This window comes from Dendropsophus ebraccatus, chromosome 11, assembly GCF_027789765.1.
Source record: "Dendropsophus ebraccatus isolate aDenEbr1 chromosome 11, aDenEbr1.pat, whole genome shotgun sequence".
Classification (NCBI taxonomy): domain Eukaryota; kingdom Metazoa; phylum Chordata; class Amphibia; order Anura; family Hylidae; genus Dendropsophus; species Dendropsophus ebraccatus.
The window spans coordinates 63,631,204-63,652,765 of NC_091464.1; the positions used below are offsets into that span (position 1 = coordinate 63,631,204).

A 21,562-nucleotide genomic window follows, 5' to 3' on the forward strand; every position below is an offset into this window, starting at 1 on the left:
ACAAACACATTCTGTGTGTAGTCTGAACCTGCAAATTCCCTACCATCTATGTACGCTGGCTAACCTAAATACATCTAAAGACAGAATGGCCGTGATGCACCACAGTCTATACAGTTTACATAACTTCAGAGATGGCGCTATGCTGTTTTTGCAACTCTCATAAATGTCTGTGTGAGCAGTGTAAAATCTATCAATAACAAAATAACAAATTTTCACCTCTACAGTATTTACCAATCCAAAAAAAAGTATGGGGAACAGACAATGCTGTACAATTGTTTAACAGAGGATACACTGAGTTTTTTTGGAGGCTGAATAATATATTTGGCAATGATTGAAGGAAATGTTTTTGAGGATGTGGGTAAAGAGAAAATGTATGTCTTGTGTGGTAGGATAAAGTAGGGTTGTGAAATTTTTTGAAGCAAGTTTAAAAGATTCTCACAGACACCAAGGATTTTAGAAGCCATACTTGTGGATCAGCTGATCGCTGGAGGGGTTTTTGTAGATTTTTTTTTTTTTTTTAGTAGGCAAAGCTAATAGACATTTGGTCTACTAAACTCAATGCAACCACCGGTAGTACCCTACAACAAACTTTTTTTTTTTTTTTTTACAATATGCCAACCAACATGTACCCCAAATGTGTAAGCAAAACATCGAGTGAATAGGCCTTACTACTCATTTTGCACTTGTAGTATTAGTATATATTGAGATGTCTTCAAATAGAACCAGTCTGATCACAGCTCTGAAGAGGTTATCCAAGTCTTTTCACAGATGTAGTGAGATGTTGGGTATTACAGCTGCTCTCCACCTCCGGGACACACCTGATTGTTATGATAGAAATGTATGTCATATATGCGATCTGATAGCTGCCCACAGTATGCAGTCTCCGTACAGGACGGGAAGGGGTTACTATTAATATAGGATGCAACTACAAGATATGAAGCCCTCCTTGTTTATTTCCTTTGTGTAACGCCTACCTCTTCCTTTATAATGCAATTATACAAAAAAACAACGCCACTGTGTCGGCAGTCTGCGTACAGAAATATTGTGAATGAGTTGGCTTTCCTGGAACATGTACACTGTCTGCATCAGCAGATTGTTAGATTTTGCTGTGACTGCAGAATACACTACTGATGAGGTATATAACCGTTTTTACGATTAGCAATGGCAATGGGATTCTTCTATAAAATGAGGAGGGGGCACTACTTCTGTCTACACCTCCCTGCCTATCACAGTGAGCCGGATGACAGGCAGGAAGGTGCAGTGTGTGTGCGGTACAGCAGTCAGGAGCCCTATGCAGGAAGGCTGGGTCAGGTGGGCCCCCTCTAATCTAGTCTAGACCCGGGCCCCTGACAGCTGTATTGTTCTGATGGCGTCTCTGTAGGTGAATATCTGGGTTAGCATACAGTATATTCAACTCCAATCCTTTCTAGCCTCCATCTTGTAGGAGTCTACTAAAGTCACCCACTCGGTTCGAGACTTTTTTCTCCAGTCCTTTTTTTCCTGGACACCTTTTGTATTGTTAGCTAACTCTGGCAGACAACATGGACCCTCTGGGTTACCAGTTAGTCTGGGAGTTATGGGTCTCGATTACTCCCTAATTTAGGCTGGGTTCACACTATGTATATTTGAGGCTGTATGTTTGAGGCTGTATAGCAACCAAAACAAGGAGTGGATTGAAAACACAAAAAGGCTCTGTTCACATAATGTTGTAATTGAGTGGATGGCCGTCATTTAATGGCAAATATTTGCTGTTATTTTAAAACAACGGCTGTTATATTGAAATAATGGCAGTTATTTACTGTTATATGGCGGCCATCCACTCAATTTCAACATTGTGTGAACAGAGCCTTTTTGTGTTTTTAATCCACTCCTGGTTTTGGTTGCTATGAGGACCTGACATGAGGACCAAATACAGCCTCAAATATACATAGTGTGAACCCAGCCTAAAACTGCAACAAGGCACATAAAATATATACAGCATGTTCTTCCCAGGAGAAGGATTATAACATTGTTGGTGTTCCACCACTATCTACAAAACCTTCCTCAATGTCCCTGATCAGAGGCTTCATATATGGGTGGCGGGGGAGACAATGGGGGGACAATGTCTCCATGGATGAGTCTCTGGGAGTATCAGAATCCATCTTTACAAATGGGCCTTCTCTCCCTACACAGCTTTTTCCAGGATGATTGAAGTGGTCTGTTCTTCCCCCCCCCCCCCCCCCCCCCGTAGCGCTCCCTCCACCCTTATTATTTTTTTTATTATTATTATTATTATAATAGTTTGTTACATTTTGTCTTTTCTTTGTCATTTCTACTTTGTTTTTCTTTTTATTTGGTTGATTCCATGGGAGAAGTTATTTTGTTATTTTCCAGAACCTATCATTCAGTAAGAGTTGCATCTGTTATGTTCAAATCTAGATTTATTGATTTCTTCTTTTAACGCCGTTCAAAACTGTTTCCATTTGAATATGACATTGTTATTGGACAAGGTTACCTTGATTCTGCAATAAACACTAAATTAATGGGAAGAAAAAAGCCTTTGGATAAACCCTTTTTATTACAACCCCTGGCAAAAAGTATGGAATCACCAGTCTTGGATGAGCACTCATTCAGACATTTCATGCTGTAAAAACAAACTCAAAAACATGATACAATATTAAGGTCATTCCAAAGTGCAACTTGTTTCAGGAACACTCAAAGAAATGAAGAGAAAACATTGTGGAAGTTAGTGAATGACACTTTTATTGACCAAGCACAGGGAAATAAATATGGAATCACTCAATTCTGAGGAAAAAAGTGTGGAATCATGAAAAACACATAAACAAAAGACGATTCAAAATACATCACTAGTATTTAGTTGCACCACCTTTGGCTTTTATAACAGCTTTCAGTCTTTGAGGCATGGACTTGATGAGTGACAACAGTATTCTGCATCAATTTGGTGCCAACTCTCTTTGATAGCAGTTGCCAGATCAGCTTTGCAGGTTGGAGCCTTCTTGTGGACCATTTTTTTTTCAATCTCCACCACAGGTTTTCAATTGGGTTGAGATCTTGACTATTGGCAGGCCATGACATCGACTGAATTGGTCTTTCTTCAAGGAATGCCTTCACTGTTTTTGCCCTATGGCACGATGCATTGTCATCTTGGAAAATTATTTCATCATCTCCAAACATCTGTTCAATTGAAGGGATGAGAAAACTGTCCAAAATGTCAATGTAAACTTGTGCATTGATGGAAGAATGAACCACAGTCATCTCCCCAGTGCCTTTGCCTGACATGCAGCCCCATATCATCAAGGACTGTGGAAATTTGGTTGTTTTCTTCAGGCAGGCCTCTTCATAAATCTCACTGGAACGGCACCAAACAAAAGTTCCAGCATCATCACCTTGTCCAATGCAGATTCTTGACTCATCACTGAAGACATCTTTCATCCAGTCATCCACAGTCCATGATAGCCTCTCCTTAGCCCATTGGAGTCTTGTTTTTTTATGTTTAGGTGTCAATGCTGGTTTTCGTTTAGCTTTCCTGTATAGAAATCCCATCTCCTTTAGGCGATTTCTTACGGTTCGGTCACATACATTGACTCCAGCTTCCTCCCATTTGTGCTTCATCTGTTTAGTTGTACTTTTTCGGTTTTCAAGACAAATGGCAAGGGAAAGGAAATAGACTGGGTGTGTCCTTTTTTTCTACCTCCAATTTAAGTGATTCCACACTTTTTTCCTCAGAATTGAGTGATTCCATATTTATTTCCCTGTGCTTGGTCAATAAAAGTATCATTCACTAACTTCCACAATGTTTTCTCTTAATTTCTTTGAGTGTTCCTGAAAGCCAACAAGTTGCACTTTGGAATGACCTTAATATTGTATCATGTGTAAGGGGTGCAGGTGGATGGCGACAAACTCACTCTGACAGCTGAGTAATGTTGGGATAACTTTACTGTAGATAATTCAGCAGATACAACCAATTCTTTAACTTGTATAACAGGTAGATTCTTACTGAACAGGAACACTGTCTCTTTATGAAGCTAGGTAAGTAGCAGGGAGGATATCACTTCAGTCTATGTGGTGTAGCACAACTATATACAGTCTCTCAGGGGGCCCCACTTCCTGACTCTGCTGGTAACAATGGGCTCCCCTGCAGCACCAGCTCTGTCTCCCCTGAGCAGTACCTTTCTCCTTGCTGCAGTGATGAGGCTGGCTGGACACTCCTGTGTCAGTGTCTCTTTGTCCCAGGTGCTCTGCACTCCACTTGCTAGCACTGGGCTGTGTTGCTCTCTTCCCTCACTGCTGCACACTGCTCTGTCTGCTGTAGCTCTTATGGACCTGGCTGAGCTGTCCTGCTTTCTGTGGATCACCTTGTCACACCTCTCTTTAGCTCTGGCACAGGTCACTGCCCTTGACCTCCAGCACTGGAATCTTCTCTCTCTACAGGAACTGGGTGGGTCACACTTCCTGAGTCTCTGGCTTTTCCTTCCCCAGTTACCTCTGTTACTCCTAGCTGGGAACTGACTCCCTCTGCTGGACGGAGGTGATAACATCCAACCTCTATGCTCTAATACTGCAGCAGAACCTTCTGGCATTACACCTTCCCCCCCTCGTTTGAGGGTAGCCGTCCCGGCAACCTGCATACCCAAGACATAGTCCTCATAACGTGCAGGCATCCTTCCAAAGTTAGCACGTCCAGAATGTCTTAGCTCAACTGAAGGCTCCACAGAGGGAGCGTTGTTCTCCTCTTGCTGCATATCTTCCCTTCTTTCCAAGGGGGTTGGATCTGGTTGGGGTGGTACCCACCATTCCTCTTCCCCAGAGGGTACCGTGGGCATGTTGATACTCTCTGGCTGGGGTTCAGGAACTCTTCTCAGAAAAGTGCATGGTCTAAGCATATTTCGATGTACTATGCGCATCGGTCCAGTTGCACCCTCCGGTCTTACCTCATACACTGGTATGGTTGGGTTGGGTTGCCGGATCACCTCATATGGCGTGACTTCCCACCGCCACTGCAGCTTTCCAGCCCTTCTGGCTGTGCGATTGCGTACCATTACCCGATCTCCCACCTGTAACGGCAACTCCTTCAATTTCTTGTTTGCTGGTAATGTGCGGGGGCCAAGGCGCTGGGCGACCAGGTCGTACATTTCTTGTACCTTCTTCCGATGGTCTCCCATCCAAGTCTCAGGGGTCCACCCTTCACCTTCTCCACTGTCAGGCATCATCATGGTCAGAGGGCATCTCCCATTTCTCCCAAACATCAACAAGAAGGGTGAATAACCGGTGGCTGAGTGTAAAGTGTTGTTGTACACCCACACTAACTCTGCAATGTAGTCTGGCCATCTCTCCTTTTTCTGTTCCTCCAGTGTCCTCAAGAGCTGTAGAAGGGTTCTGTTCAGGCGCTCACATGCGCCATTTCCCTGTGGATGGTAAGGTGTTGTGCGTGTCTTCCGAATCTGGTACAACCGACAGAGCTCCTCTATCACTCTTCCTTCAAAGCAAGCCCCTTGGTCAGAGTGCAGTTGTGTAGGACAGCCATAAGGCAGAATGAAATTTTTCCACAGGCACTGTGCTGCTGATTCAGCAGTTTGGTCCCGGGTGGGGACCGCTACAGCAAACTTCGTAAAGTGGTCCACCATGACCAGCAAATACTTGTATCCTCTCGGGGACTCTCCTACTGTAAGATAGTCCATCATCACAAGTTGTAGTGGGTAGCTTGTCTGTATAACACCAATTGGGGCCTGCTGATCCCCAGCTCTTGCTAGGTTGCAGTTTCGGCAGCTTCTGCAAATGTCCTGGGCCACCTTTTGTGAGTTAGGATGATAGAAGAATCTCTGTAGCCATGCCCAAGTCTTGGCAGGTCCAAAATGCCCTTTCCTTTCATGCATCCACTCAGCTACGTTCCTTACCTCACTATCTGGTATTACTACTTGCCAGGTGGGACCAATCTCTGTGGGGAGTTGTACTCTTCTGCATAGGACTCCCTCGCGGAAGGTCAGACGGCCCCTCTGCAGCCACAACTTCTTTCCAAATGATGTCAAGGTCTCACACTCCCTGTACGCTGGCTGGTGATCAGTAAGGAGCCATTCTCTTACTCTGGCAATTTGTGGGTCTTGCTGTTGGCAGTCCTGCCACTCCTCCATGGACCTTCCCGCAGTGATCTCGACAGCCTGCTCCACCCCCTGAACAGGAGCACTCTTCAGTGGTTTAGGCACTTTCATGAAATTGGGGGTCTCGACCTCTTCCCGCTCTTCGTCTGTGGGGCCACTGGGATTCTCCAACGGGTTACGAGACAAGGCATCTGCATTAGCATTACTCCGCCCCGGCCTGTATTGTGTCTTGAAGTTAAATTTACTAAGTCGAGCTGCCCACCGCTGCTCCAAGGCACCCAGCTTGGCATTATTCAGGTGAACCAGTGGGTTATTGTCAGTCATCAACACAAACTCGACTCCTGTCAAGATGTCCGCAAACTTTTCTGTCACCGCCCACACCACTGCCAGGAGCTCAAGTTTGAAGGAGCTGTAGTTGTCGGGGTTCTTCTCACTCTCCCGCAGAGTTCTGCTGGCATATGCTATTACTCGTTCTTGACCATCTTGCTCTTGGGTCAGTACAGCTCCAAGTCCCCTCAGGCTTCCATCAGTTTGCAGCACAAATGGCTTTGTGAAATCAGCATAGGCCAGGATAGGGGCACTGGTCAACAATTTCTTCAGCTCCCTAAAGGCCAGTTCGGCCTCCTCAGCCCAGACGAATGGCTTTCCTTTTGTATCTCCAGGCAAGCACCCCTGGAGGAGCGCATACAGAGGCGCTGCTACCTGGGCAAACTCCTTGATGAATCGCCGGTAATATCCAACCAGCCCCAGGAAGGCCCGAAGCTCACTGCTGTTGCTGGGTGTGGGCCACTGTTTAACGGCCTGAATCTTTGAGTCTATGGGCTGGACTCCTTGCCTTGTTACCACATGACCTAGATACTCAATGCTCTTCTGGAACAAGTGGCACTTAGTGGGTTTTAACTTCAGCCCATGCTCCTCTAGGCGGCCGAGGACCACGTCTAACCGCTCCAAATGTTCCGCAAAACTTGATGAAAAGATGATTATGTCATCTAGGTAGATCAGCAGGCATTCAAAATTCAGATCACCCAAGCACAGTTCCATTAGCCTCTGGAATGTAGCTGGTGCATTGTTCAGTCCAAAAGGCATGCGGAGGAACTCATACAGTCCCATAGGTGTAACAAAGGCAGTCTTCTCTCTGTCTTTTTCTGCCATTGGCACTTGCCAGTACCCACTTGCCAGGTCAAGGGTAGAGAAGAATTTGGCACGGCCTAGCGCTGCCAAGGATTCCTCAATTCGAGGTAATGGGTAGGCATCCCGGACTGTACATGCATTGAGGCGCCTGTAGTCAACACAGAATCGCAGGGTCCCATCCTTTTTCTTTACCAGCACAATTGGTGAGGCCCAGGGGCTCCTACTAGGCTGAATGATGTGACTTTCCTGCATATGTTTCAGCAGGGCCTTGACCTCCTGATACAGTGCTGGGGGTATTTGTCGGTACCGTTCCCGTACTGGTCGAGCATCTCCAGTTGGAATTTCATGTTCAAGCGTCTGTGTCTTCCCAAAGTCTGCTTCGTGCCGGGAAAAAGCATTTGGGTGAGATCCCAGGACCCTGACTAACTGCTCCCTCTCCTCGGGAGTCATCTCTGCACCTTCCAAATGTACTTCGTTCAAGAGCTGCCCTCCTGTAGTCCTGACAGCTTCAGTTCTTACTTGGCACAATGTCAGGGTGGTGGTGGCCATATCAGTTGACTTGATGTGCCAGCTAGGCTCCTGTATGGCTTCAACCTCCTCAATAGGAAACACATCTGCCACCAGTTCTCTAGGTGCCAGTACCACACTGTGGCTGTTAATGTTCATTATTCTCATCAGGACTTGGCCACTCTGGACTGTGCACAAGGTTCGTCCCACTGCTACCCCTTCTTTCTGTAGCACAGGCTCTACCATCACTGTAGCTCCTAGCAATTGGTGGCTGGTGCCCACTGGTAGGGGTACTACTACTTCATGGCCTGCTGGCACTTCCAAAGAAGTTGAACAGGGTACTCTCACACATCCCACTTTTCCTACAAGGCAGGACAGGGTTGCCTGCATCCGGCACTGTTTCAGCGATCTCTGGAGGGCCACTTGTGGAGGTTTCAGGTTTGGGACATTCTTCCAATACTTGGGACCCAGCTCTTGAGCCATCAGACCATCTAATTCTTTTAACACATTCATTCCCAATATCACAGGGACTTCTGGGTCCATTGCACTCTGTACCACCACCACTCCTTTCTTCTTCATAAATCGGCCCCAAAGCTCAATGTCAACTTGCATGACTCCAACTATTGGAATAGGCAGACTATTGGCAGCTTTAAGATTTACCCATTCTGTACTTCCCTGGTGCAAGGAGGAGGGAAAGTAAGTCTCAAAGACTTTCCTGGCCATTGTCGTCACTTGTGACCCCGTGTCTAGTAGACAGGACAGTTCTATTCCATTAAACTTGGCTCTAACGACTGGACTTTCTCCTACTAAGTCCATAGCTTCCAGAAGGGGGCACAAATCTGTACTTCCTCCTGCGATACGCCCCTCAATCGCAGGTGGAACTAGTTTAAATCTCTCCTGTTGCTGACAAAGCCACGGTTGGGGCAGTTTCTGGCTAGGTGCCCCTCCTGATTACATGTCCAGCATCTTCTTGCAGGTTGAGCCTCTCTGTAGGACTGTCTGGATGCAGGACAGGACTCCCCTCGGTAATGAGTCTGAGGTGCAGCCCTCTCCACTGTTATAGTCAGTGCCTCCTTGAGTTCTCTAATCACTTCTTCCAATGATGAGACACGTGCCTCCATACTTTTCTCTTTGACTGGCAGCACCTCTGCTTGCTGGGCTATTGTGACAATAGTACCTTGTTCCTCCTTTTCCAGAGTAATAGCTTCCTTAAGCACCTCATGTAAGGTTGAGTGTGGCTCTAGCTTGAATCTCTCACGTAGGGTTCTCCTTAAAGGCTGGCTCCTCAGGCCGAGAAGAAACTGATCACGCAACACTACTTCCGCATTAGTAAAGGAGGTGGCTCCCCGTCCTTCTTTTCTTTGTAATGTAGCCATAAGCTCTTGCAAGCCATTTGCATACTGGGGCAATGACTCATCTTCCCCCTGATATCTGGTGAAGAATTTCTTCCTCAGCATAGCTTCAGATGTTGTATCCCCATACACATCTTCAAGGATGCTTGAGATCTGTTCAAACGTCTGTCTCAGCCTTGCTGGCTGTAGCAATACTGTTTTTCTGGCTTCCCCTTCTAATGTGTTCAAGGCTAGCTCTGCTCTCAGATGTGGGGCAATATTACACAGGCGTGCGGCTCCCTCCAGCCTCTCTCTCCAGTCCTCTAGTAACACACTGGATCCATTAAACTTAGGCAGATGACTCAGTAGCGCCCCCACTGGAATCATGGGCTGCATGCCGCTAACAGATGATGTTGCGCCTTCTGTCGCCATATCCATTTCCATCCTGCCGACTACGCCACGTGTAAGGGGTGCAGGTGGATGGCGACAAACTCACTCTGACAGCTGAGTAATGTTGGGATAACTTTACTGTAGATAATTCAGCAGATACAACCAATTCTTTAACTTGTATAACAGGTAGATTCTTACTGAACAGGAACACTGTCTCTTTATGAAGCTAGGTAAGTAGCAGGGAGGATATCACTTCAGTCTATGTGGTGTAGCACAACTATATACAGTCTCTCAGGGGGCCCCACTTCCTGACTCTGCTGGTAACAATGGGCTCCCCTGCAGCACCAGCTCTGTCTCCCCTGAGCAGTACCTTTCTCCTTGCTGCAGTGATGAGGCTGGCTGGACACTCCTGTGTCAGTGTCTCTTTGTCCCAGGTGCTCTGCACTCCACTTGCTAGCACTGGGCTGTGTTGCTCTCTTCCCTCACTGCTGCACACTGCTCTGTCTGCTGTAGCTCTTATGGACCTGGCTGAGCTGTCCTGCTTTCTGTGGATCACCTTGTCACACCTCTCTTTAGCTCTGGCACAGGTCACTGCCCTTGACCTCCAGCACTGGAATCTTCTCTCTCTACAGGAACTGGGTGGGTCACACTTCCTGAGTCTCTGGCTTTTCCTTCCCCAGTTACCTCTGTTACTCCTAGCTGGGAACTGACTCCCTCTGCTGGACGGAGGTGATAACATCCAACCTCTATGCTCTAATACTGCAGCAGAACCTTCTGGCATTACACATGTTTTTGATCTGAGTTTGTTTTACAGCATGAAATGTCTGAATGAGTGCTCATCCAAGACTGGTGATTCCATACTTTTTGCCAAGGGTTGTACAAGGATCTCCAACAATAAGCTGATCAAAGGCTATCCTGCTGCTTGAACACCCCTAGTCACCAGCTGGGCCTGCTGATTTTTGGGGAAGATGGACAAAGAAAATGCCAGAATTTTGGCACAAAAAGTAACTTCTGATTGTTTTGCAAAGTGACCAGAAAAAGTGCAGCTAAGAGTCGTAAAATACAACCAACATGCCCGATCAGCTCACTTCTTGGGACTTCCACAGACTACTCAACAATTGGGCACATGGACCATATATGTCACCAACTGTGGGGCTTATAATGTTAATAAAGACAATCATCAGCTGATGAAACAATCATCGGCTGATCGTTGTTGTTTATTTTAGCCTAAAAATCATTGGCCCCCGGGTTCGCATGACTACGTGTGACAGCAAGCAATGCTGATGGCTAATAACTGTTAAAAAAATAAACTTTACACATACCTCACTGTGTGTCCTTCTGCCTGCAGCCGCCGTTGGAGCTTCTGATCCAGTCTCTGAGCCAGTGACAGGACACTTATCACTTCAGAGGCTGGCTCAGACGTTCCAGCGCAGAGAGGTATGTAAAAGGTTTATTACACTAGGGCAGGGGCTGCACGGACATCACTAACTATATATACAGCCCTTGCCACATGATTATCAAGTTGTGTAATAGAATGCCTATCTAGCAGATCCGCGCTTGCTTACATTGGTGATCAGGCCATGTAATATGGCCTAAAGAAAAGAGGAAGTGTCAGTATCCATTTTTGAATTTAAAGGGGAATGGGAACGGGCTTGGCTACGCTTTGCTCTATAAAGGTCATCTTTTGCAGAAGTGGTTTTGTACACAGTATTAGTCATGTGTTGGTGATCATCACGTGCGTATTCAATGCCGAACCATCCCGAACCAATGTTCTCTAATACTGCATAACAATTTCTACAGTCTAAAATGTCTCTCCTGTGGAGACGAGTCATGGTCGGAGCCAGATGGAAACCAAAGGAAAATGAACAACCTTAAAGAGGTTGTCCAGTGAAAATTTTTTTTCTTTCAAATCAACTGGTTTCAGAAAGTTAAATAGATTTGTAATTTACTTCTATTTAAAAATCTCAAGTCTTCCCATACTTATAAGCTACTATATATCCTGCAGGAAGTGGTGTTTGTTTACATTCAGAAACAGTGCTCTCTACTGACATCTCTGGCGGAGTCAAGAACTGTCCAGAGCAGCAGCAAGTCCCCATAGAAAACCTCTCCTGCTCAGGACAGTTCCTGACTCCGCCAGAGATGTCAGTAGAAAGCACTGTTTCTGAATGTAAACAAACAACATTTACTGCAGGACATTCAACAGTGTATAAGTATGGGAAGACTTGAGATTTTTAAATAGAAGTAAATTACAAATCTATTTAACTTTCTGAAACCAGTTGATTTGAAAGAAAAATTTTTTTCACTGGACAACCCCTTTAAACATTAAAAACATCGGCTGCAAATCATGCAGAGAAGCCGCCTCCTGTGAGTCTCTGGATGAGGTTTTTGTATTTGGTAGAACATTATGTGATAGGGGCGCTGCACCGCTCTGTGTGGTAATACACACTGCTTCTTCCTAGTAACCCTAATCTTGATGGAAGACGCTCTTCCTTCCCCAGCGCTGAACTGAGTGCACCCTTCCTTCCCCAACGCTTTTATCAAGATTTGCCCTGTTGCCAAAATACCCTAGAAACTGCCCTGTCAAGCATATGTGCAGCCACACAGTCCATAGTCCTATGATGGAGAGAGACGAGTACAGTGCTCACCTATATCCATCAGTCTTTCAGAATGTTGCTTCACTAAAATGGGGGATTCTCATGTTCAGAGGGCCCCCCAGTGATCAGATATTTATCACCAGTTTTCAGATAAGCCCTTTACATGATAGAAGTTATGGACTTTCCATATCTGCTGTCATCAAGGTGCCTATAAGCGTGCTCCTATATTGTTCTTGCACAAGAGCCCTGCATTGTTGGTATCTGACCTTATCTCCTGACAAGTTTGCGTCTTGTTGCAGAACAATTTACAGAACAATAATGTTATCACCCCATCAATAGGTGGTTCCTCTGTTATTCCTCCTGGAAAAAAAAAAATAATGAAAGGGGTACTCTGGGCTAGGGGTATTTTTACTGTATGGCCGGGTAGGGGTTGGATATAGACGACACCGTCCACTTAGCTCCCTGGTTCCAGCGCCGGGTCCTAGATTGCGCCACCCCTTTCTCCTGTCCCACTGCCGCTTCCTGGTCTGAGCTGTGGCTTGAGACGTAACGTCTTAAGGCAGCTCAGCCATTCAGCAGCCAAGGCGGAATCCCGCTGCGACCGCTGAATGGCTGAGCTGCCTTGAGACGTCATGTCTCAATCCGCGTCTCAGACCAGAAAGTGGCAGCCAGACAGGAAAACATGGCAGCGCAATCCGGGACCCCGCGCTGGAACCAGGGAGGTAAGTGGATGGCGGCATCTATATCCAACCCCTCCTCGGCAATACAGTAAAAAAGCACCCCAGCCCGGAGTACCCCTTTAAAAAGGCTGGATTCACACTAGATTTTTCCATCAATTTTTTATTCCGCTGTTTGTGAGAACGGATGCATTTGTGTGCATTAGTTTTGATCTGCTTTTCCATTGACTTCCATTATAAAAAAAAATAACGGATCAAAACGCATCAGTTTTTTTAATGAACACAAAAAATGTGGTCAACCACATTTTTGTGTAGGTAAAAAAAAAATGGATGCGTTTTGATCCTTTGTTATAATGGAAGTCAATGGAAAAACGGATGCACACAAATGCATCTGTTTTTCCATCCGTTTCTTTTTTTTTTTTCCCCTCAGACATGTCAAACTGTGCAGGGACATGCCATACTGACAAGGGGTACAGTAGCCCCCTTTTCCTAGTTTATTTATACATTACCAGGAGGAGTAAACAGAGGAACAGTTTCAGAAAAACAAGTAAGTTGTGATTTAAGGTGATAAAACTAATGCAATCTTCCAGGGCTGTGGAGTCAGTAAGCCACAGCTCCGACTCCAACTTCGACTCCTGAATTTTATCAGGACAGACTCAGACTCCTGCTCCTTCATAAATGGCCGGTCAGATACCAGGGGGGTTATTTATCACACTGGCTCAGCAGCTTCTCCCTAATGTCCTACATGATCCTGGGGCGACTTCTGAGGGAATGAGGAAAGATATAAAGAAGATGCTCCTGTGTGTGTGCAGTCGATGCAGCCAGTCTCCAGCCTTCATGTCCTGAACTACTCACAACTAGACTAGATGGAGCAGGTGGTCTTTTCCTGCTGACAATTTTTCTATGTTTCTAACTAAATATTCACCATAGACACAGAAACACTGCTAACAATGCCAGATACCTGTAATATAGGATGTCAGCCATAGTGATATAGAGGGGTCACACAGTGATATAGAGAAGTCACTGTAGGTTTGGGGGCACACCATAGCACGCACACGCAGAGACAGACAGACACACACACACACACACACACACAGCTGCAGCCATAGCGCACACACACACACACAGCTGCAGCCATAGCGCACACACACACAGACACACACACAGCTGCAGCCATAGAACACCACATTGAGGACAGAGGTTACTGCTACACTACTTATGTCTTCATATTACACTGCTGCTCATATACAGTCATCCAGCATCCAGCAAGAGAACAGCACAGATCTCCCCACACAATGGACTCTTCCAACTCAGAAACAAACTGCCAAATAGTGACTGACAACTTTTTCTCGACCACCCTTACCTAATAGAGACAGTAATTCATATCAAAACTCAATTTTAAAGGGGTAGTGCGGCGGTAAACAATTATTCACAGAATAACACACATTACAAAGTTATACAACTTTGTAATGTATGTTATGTCTGTGAATGGCCCCCTTCCCCGTGTCCCCCCACCCGTGTACCCGGAAGTGTGGTGCGCTATACAAACCTGTCACGTGCCGACTCGTCTCCGATCTTCAGTCTGCAATGTTGTCTTCGGCCGAATCCCTCCGTCCGTCCTGAGTGCCGGCCGCCCTCTGCCGCGTCATCGGCTGCTCAGCCGCAATTGGCTGAGCCAAACTGTGCTCGGCCAATCGCGGCTGAGCATCTGATGACGCTGAAGAGGGCGGCCGGCACTCAGGACGGACGGAGGGATTCGGCCCGGTCGTCCGAAGACGACATCGCTGACTGAAGATCGGAGACGAGTCGGCACGTGACAGGTATGTATAGAGCACCACACTTCCGAGTACACAGGTGGGGGTGGTGGGACACGGGGAAGGGGGCCATTCACAGACATAACATACATTACAAAGTTGTATAACTTTGTAATGTGTGTTATTCTGTGAATAATTTTTTTTTTTTTTTTTTTTTTTAAAGCTGGAGTCGGAAGATTTTTTTCTGACTCCAGCCAAAACTAGTTCCGACTGACTCCACGACTCCGACTCCACAGCCCTGCAATCTTCTTAAATAAGTGGCATCAAACACTCACCTTTTAACACAAAATAGCAAGCTAGCAAACAAGCATTTAGCCCCATGGTTTTAGACGCACATCACACCGTGCCACATCCTTTTCCTGGCCATGTTCTGAAACCTGCAGAAAGGGAAATAAAAACACTATATGAAACAGATAACCTTATAATATCCTGAACACAACAAGAACTACACAGTAGTTAGGGTTTCATCTTACAGGACCATCTGCACTTTAACATTAAGATCCCCTTTAAGGATCTTGGTCTCACGCTGCGTAATTAACATAACACAGTTTCCACTGAAGTTATAGTTCTGATGTGTATAGTTCTGACATGCCAGGGCCTCCCCTCTCTTATGAGACGCCTATTAATCACATGTCCTCAAACTAAGGAAAGGAACTGTATAAGCATGCCGCTACTTTACTTCTAGAAATAAACCCAAAACAATAGGCCTTCAATTACTTTAAGAATTTAGGAACAAAGCTAAACTTGAAGTAAGAACTAAGTGTAACCATGAGTACAGTGATATAACCTGAGGGTTAAACAGTCACATACAGAACCTTGATGGCTCCCTCTGGGAACAAAAGTTGCTCTGCAGGATTTTTGTAGGTTCATGGTTGTAGTTCATAGAAATACAATGTTTTGTAGCGCCACCCTTTGGATTTAACTATTGAGCTCCAGCAGCAGTCCATAGGAATACACTGCAATGCATGAAGCCCTGTGGCCTGCAGCTGGAGCTCCATAGAGAAATAACAGTGCAAAAGGTCTGTGTGGCCCAAACCTTAAAAAGTGTATTGTTGTCACTTTACTACATTTTTGATGTTTTGAAAGTTTAAAGTTGAAGGCCGGGGTGTTTAGATCTCTTGTGATTATTAGAACAAGCTCAACTTCTGCTCTGTCCATCTATATGCTGAAGTTGGAATCTTCAGTAAATTTGGAGGCCTGTGTCCTGCAGCAAGATGGAGAAAGTAGTAAGCTGGCTCATTCTAGTGATCAGTGGCGGTCTAAACACCCCCAAATATATGTATTTTTTGACAGTGACACTGGCTCTGTGAGGTGCCGACAACTGACAGCTCTGTACACTGTACTAGAGCTTAGCTGAGCTGCAGTAACCCAGTACACACACTACACAATGTACGGCGCTGTTTCCTGTTCTGGCTCAGTTTGCTGTGTGTTGTGGGCACTGCGGCTCTGACAAACATAGAGATACATATGAGACAGTGACTTCCCGTCTCTGTAGACTCGGGGCAGCCAGAGGGGAAGTCATGTTTGCGTCAGTGAAACCTGAATGGTGTCTGATGAAATCAGGATTTATGGAGACCCTTGGACAAAATAACGTGTATGAGGGGCGGTTCTAAGAAGAAACACACTGCAGACAAAATATTAAAAAGAAATTATATATAAATGGGGAGATGTATAGCACTTACTGACCAATCACAGCTTTGATCTCTCACACTGCTCTGTCAAAATTAAAGCTGAGCTGTGATTGGTTGCTATGGGCTAAATCTCCCCCTATAGGCACCAATAGTGCTGTCACAGTAGCAGCACTGCACACACTGCCTAGATAGCAGCGCTAGTTATATTGTTTGTGCCTTTCATGTTAAATATATATGTGATTCATACCTCACTATTCTTCTCACTGGCAGATGGCGGAAGAGAATACATGGCATAAACCACAATGGAAATGTGACTCTCGTGCCTTCCCCTACATAAAATAACACCGTAATAATAAAAGGGCAGTGAAAGTGAAAAACTCTGCCCTTTTCGTACAGCCGCACCATTACAGCACCAGAAAATACATGGCCAAAACCACAAGCATTTGTGTTTTTAAAGGGGTTATCGAGTGTTATAAAAACATGGCTTCTTTATTCCAGAGACATCACCACTCTTGTCTCCAGTTTGCAATTAAAGGGAACGTGTCACCTAGATTTTCTTAAGTGTCATCTAGATGTTCTTATGCTGAGCTTAAGAGTCAGTAAATTGTACTATTATTCTAATCTGTTTCTATTATCTGTAATTTGTTTATTTACCCTTTTCTACATTGTTATGGGGGCTGCCATCTTGCCTGGGCTGTTTTTAACAGCATTTAGTGACATAATGGACATATGAAAAATCACAAGGTAGGAATGGCACATCAACCCAGCAAGGTGCGCGTAGATGCAAAGTCTATAGTATGTAGGAAGACTCGGCACTCGGAAGTTGCTCAATGCACAGGTTTATTCAGCGTACTTTATTACAGCTGCACGTATGATCATATATAAAGAGACAATAATGACTTGTAACATCAGTCATTAATTGCTAAATGCTGTGTGAGTAGAATACATGGGAATAGTATCCAAAACGTATCCATGTCAAAATGATCATCACCTTATGTAACTAAACATATGAAAATTATAAAGCCAAAAAAAAAAAAAAGTTATGAATTCAGTTTAACACTTCATCCTACGTCTATGTAAATCATTGTCATTGGGTCTGTGAAAGAAAGAGATGAAAATACTATGTATAATTAATTGGTAATAATCTCATATTCACGGTTCAGACCTCTAGGGGTTAACGTGTCTAGTGTGTGAATCCAAAAAGCTTCAGGATGGAAAAGAAGATTTTTAACGCTACCTCCTCTCCTAGGACGTTCTACTTGTTCAATGATTTGAAAACGCAACTGTGCTAGACTGTGTCCCCCTGTGTTAAAATGTGCCGCTAATGGTAACAATAAATTCTTACAACGAATTGTTGGTTTGTGCTTACTTAGTCTGTTGTGTCTCACCAATATACAGTCCACAAGGACACTTAATGGCATACATTACATTGGATGAATTGACCTTGATACAATTTCATGATGACTTAAATCAAGTATACACTGAGCTTAAATTTACCATGACGCATAGCTAGAAGACTGTTCATTTTTTGGATACAACTGTACACATAGATCAACAGGGACAACGGATTACTGATTTGTACAAAAAAATGTAGTTACGTAAGGTGATGATCATTTTGACAAGGATACATTTTGGATACTATTCCCATGTATTCTACTCACACAGCATTTTGCAATTAATGATTGATGTTACAAGTCATTATTGTCTCTATATATATGATCATGTCCATCATGTCAGTAGCTGTTGAGAAAGGCCAAGTGGGAGCCGCTACGCGTGCAGCTGTAATTAAGTACGCTGAATAAACCTGTGTGTTGAGCAACTTCCGAATGCCGAGTCTTCCTGCATACTATAGGCTCATGGACATAGACAACAAAAGACAGAATCTGTCCTCTGAGATTAATGTGAAACACTGCTGACTGTCCTCTGTGACCCTATAAAAGCAGGGAGCTGCTAATGTCTCCTCTATCTACTGGTGTCACATGTTGCTGCAGTGCTGTACAGATCACTTTACAGCAGCCTCCTCTTATCACAACAGAAACAACAGGAAGTCTTAGCTTAATTTTAGCTCCAGTGGTGAGAAAACTACAAGGTCTCAGGATTATTTTATAACATAGCTTGAACTTTAAAAAAAATGTCCACAGAAAATTCTTAAAAAAACATTACTTAAACAACAAGTAATTTTTTTTTCGAATACTAGATAAGCCCTTTAAGGCCGTTTTTAGTAGGTGGGCAAGTTAGGCAACAGAGATATATAGCTTGACTAAATGAGTGCAAAAGGAACATTAAATAGGTTTTCCAATTGAGGGGGTAGGGAAAAAAAAAATCATACTCACTTACTGTGCACGAGATGCTGCAGCTAACAATAAAGGGCAGATTTATCATCTACTTCCTTGGCAATCACACTGTGAAAACCAGGTGGTGCCTTTTCTATGGGCCTGATGGGCAGCCGTGGGGGGGCACTGCCGATCACCGCATCCACTAATTAGGACATTTAAATGCAGCTGTCAAACATGACAGCTGCATTTAAATGTCCTTTATAGCCCCCCATCCCTGGTGTCTAGTGGCTGGACATCCCCACAATGCCTTCGCGGAAGGGGGATCCGTTATACTGGGCGGACCGGGACTCATCGTGCAAATGGCGCTGAACCCGACTCGGCAATCTATGTATCTGGTGACTAGACACAGTCGAGGAGCCGCCCAGATGACTACCTGCCATGCGCTGGGGATTAAACTTCATTTTCTGGGGTATAAAGCTGCTGCTACAGACGAGGCCTGTACATGCCGCAAGCTGCACAGAAGCTTTATACAGTGCTGCAGGGAACCAAATCAGCCCAATTGGGCTAATTGGTTCCCTTTAAACTGCATATACACATACCTGCATACACATCTATATGCTTACACGAAGACACACACTACACACAGATATGCATATCCATATGCATACAGACACACACTGCACATACAAATACATACATATAAACAGTTATATGCACACACACACACTGCATATAGACAGACATCCATATACACACCAACATAGCCACACATTGCATATACAGACATACATACATTTAGCAACTTCCTTCCTTCTCCCGACCAGCCTGCAGGACAGTAAGAAGGAGGGCAGGCCATAATTACATTCACTGCAGGAGCTGATTGTGATAAACTGTGCAGGGTAGACACTACGGAGAGTGTAGTTTAGAGGCCCCAACAGAGGACCACTACCTGCATCTGTACTACACAGCCTTGTACAGAGAAAAGTGCAGGCAGGAAGCAGAGAAGATCGGCCCACGCAGGGAGCAGCCCCTCTGGCATTTGCCGGAAATGCCAGATGCCCAGTCCAGCCCTACTTCTAGGTAATCCAGAAAGGGAAAGAAAGCTTTACTCATACAATGGAATGTTAGTCACATTCATCTCAAGGAGACAGAATCTGTATATTGTCATCTATGTCCATGAGTCTTGTTATAATTAATTTAGTATGGTACTAAATGCTGTTTGAATTGGCTCAAGCAAGATGGATGCCCTCATAACAGTGTACAAAACATGAAATAAAAAAAATTACAATCAGAAAATAGAAACAGATTACAATAAAAGAACAGATTTTAGTATCTGACTCCAATCAGTAAAACTAAATCTAGGTGATACATGCCCTTTAATGGGTTAACAAAAATAGTTAAATGTGGTGAAGCCTAAACTACAGACAGATGAGGAAGTCTGCATGAGAAGACTCAGCTATGTGTTTTTGTTTTTTTCTTGGCAAGTATTCTGGAAAAATTTTTTGCAAATGTCGCAATACACTATAAAAATGTGTCAGCATTACTTTTCCCTGGAAGAGTCACGTAATAACTCATCTCCTAAACTCTGGTTGCATGGAGGCAGCTGGCAGATCTTACATTCTGAGGGAACCTGGATTACCAGTCATGGATCTGGTAGAGAAGACTGCGGCACAGTGCTGCACATAGTAAGGGTTTTAGCCAGTTGTCTGGCAGCAGCTTACTCCCCTCTCCTAGTTGGGAACTCACGCATGGTCATAAGTGTGCAAGTATATAATTGGAGGGTCATAAGGAATGGCTGTCAGATGAACAAGCTGTTTAATGTGTATGGCCGCCACTGGGAAAAAGCAGCAACGTAGGGATCCTTTAACACAGACAGATTATTCAACAGACTATTGAAGCCAAAGCCAGGAACAGACTATAAACAGAGTACAAGTCAGAGGAAAGACTGAGATTTCTCTTTTCAAACTGGTTCCTGGCTTTGGTGTCAATAAGCTGTCAGAAAAATCTGTGTAAAAGGACCCTAGCTCTCTTCCAGAAGGAAAGGAGTCGGTTCTTTGGTGCTATCTATTAGAGGTGACATGAGCACTGACTTGCATGGACGCTACCTCCGACAGGGGTCACTGGACAGCAAGCTCTGAGGATGGATACTGTGCGTATTTAAAAGAGGTGCATTGCCTATAAGACATTTTGTTTCTTAGTTATATTTTATCCAATTTTATACAATGTAAGCAGCTTCCCAGGGTGTTGTGCTGTTTGCTATATTTTTATATGATTTAAAACTTTGTTACAATGTTGTAAAAACAACAAAAAAAAATTAAAATTTTTTAAAATTAAATGCAAAAAATTATTATGCAAAAAAATAAGATAAAATAAAAAGCACACATAATTAATACTACCTCACCTGGAATGACAATAACTTAATTTGTATGCTTAACGCCATAAATCATAGGGGACCTGTCAGCATTAGAGAAGGGATGTAAATAATAGACACATGTGAAAATAAGGCTCAGGTACCGTGAGGGTGTTCCCTATTACAGCAGAAGCCCAGGGTTGACCGACTCATTTTGGGTCAGTGGTAGTTTTGTTCTTTTTTTTATACAGCATGCTGTAACTATTTAGGTTTTCTGTTGTTTTGTTTGCAGTGTTTGTGTCTATTTTTTTCTCCACTTTAATGCATTTCTCCCCGTTAATGCTTGTTATCCAAGGGGGACAGAACAGGAAACGTCAACAGCCTCATTCTAGATGCCTGCAGGAGATCTTCAGCAGAGTTGCTGTAAAGGGCCCTGTTAGTGGCTGGATGAGTTTTTGTGCAGTATGTTTGTTGTCGGTCTCCATTGTGGCGGCCATTGCTGTGACGGCACTGTGTCTACGGGTGGTGCAGCCCAGAGCCAGGGGGGCTATGTCTGGCAGCATTGGGGATGTTGGGCAACTAGGTTGCTCCCTCCAGTGGCGCAGTGGTTGTGGTCGCCACGTGGGGCTGTGCCATTTTTAAGTTAGGGACCCACATTTTATCAGGAACCTTGACGTGGTGCATGGGCTTAAAGAGGTAGTGCGGCGCTAAAAAATTATTCACAGAATAACACACATTACAAAGTTATACAACTTTGTAATGTATG

The 21,562-nt window shown here is 44.5% G+C and overlaps 1 protein-coding gene across 3 annotated transcripts in view; it reads right to left on the reverse strand.

Annotated features, from left to right (window-relative positions):
- IFNAR2 (interferon alpha and beta receptor subunit 2) overlaps positions 1-21,562 on the reverse strand; it is a 49,585-nt gene that overhangs the window by 18,645 nt on the left and 9,378 nt on the right. For all 3 annotated transcript variants that reach the window (XM_069945851.1, XM_069945852.1, XM_069945853.1), the window contains exon 2: positions 14,815-14,916. In XM_069945851.1, the coding sequence (XP_069801952.1) occupies positions 14,815-14,860 (46 nt within the window). In that variant the 5' untranslated portion in view covers positions 14,861-14,916. The remainder of the gene's footprint in view (positions 1-14,814; positions 14,917-21,562) is intronic.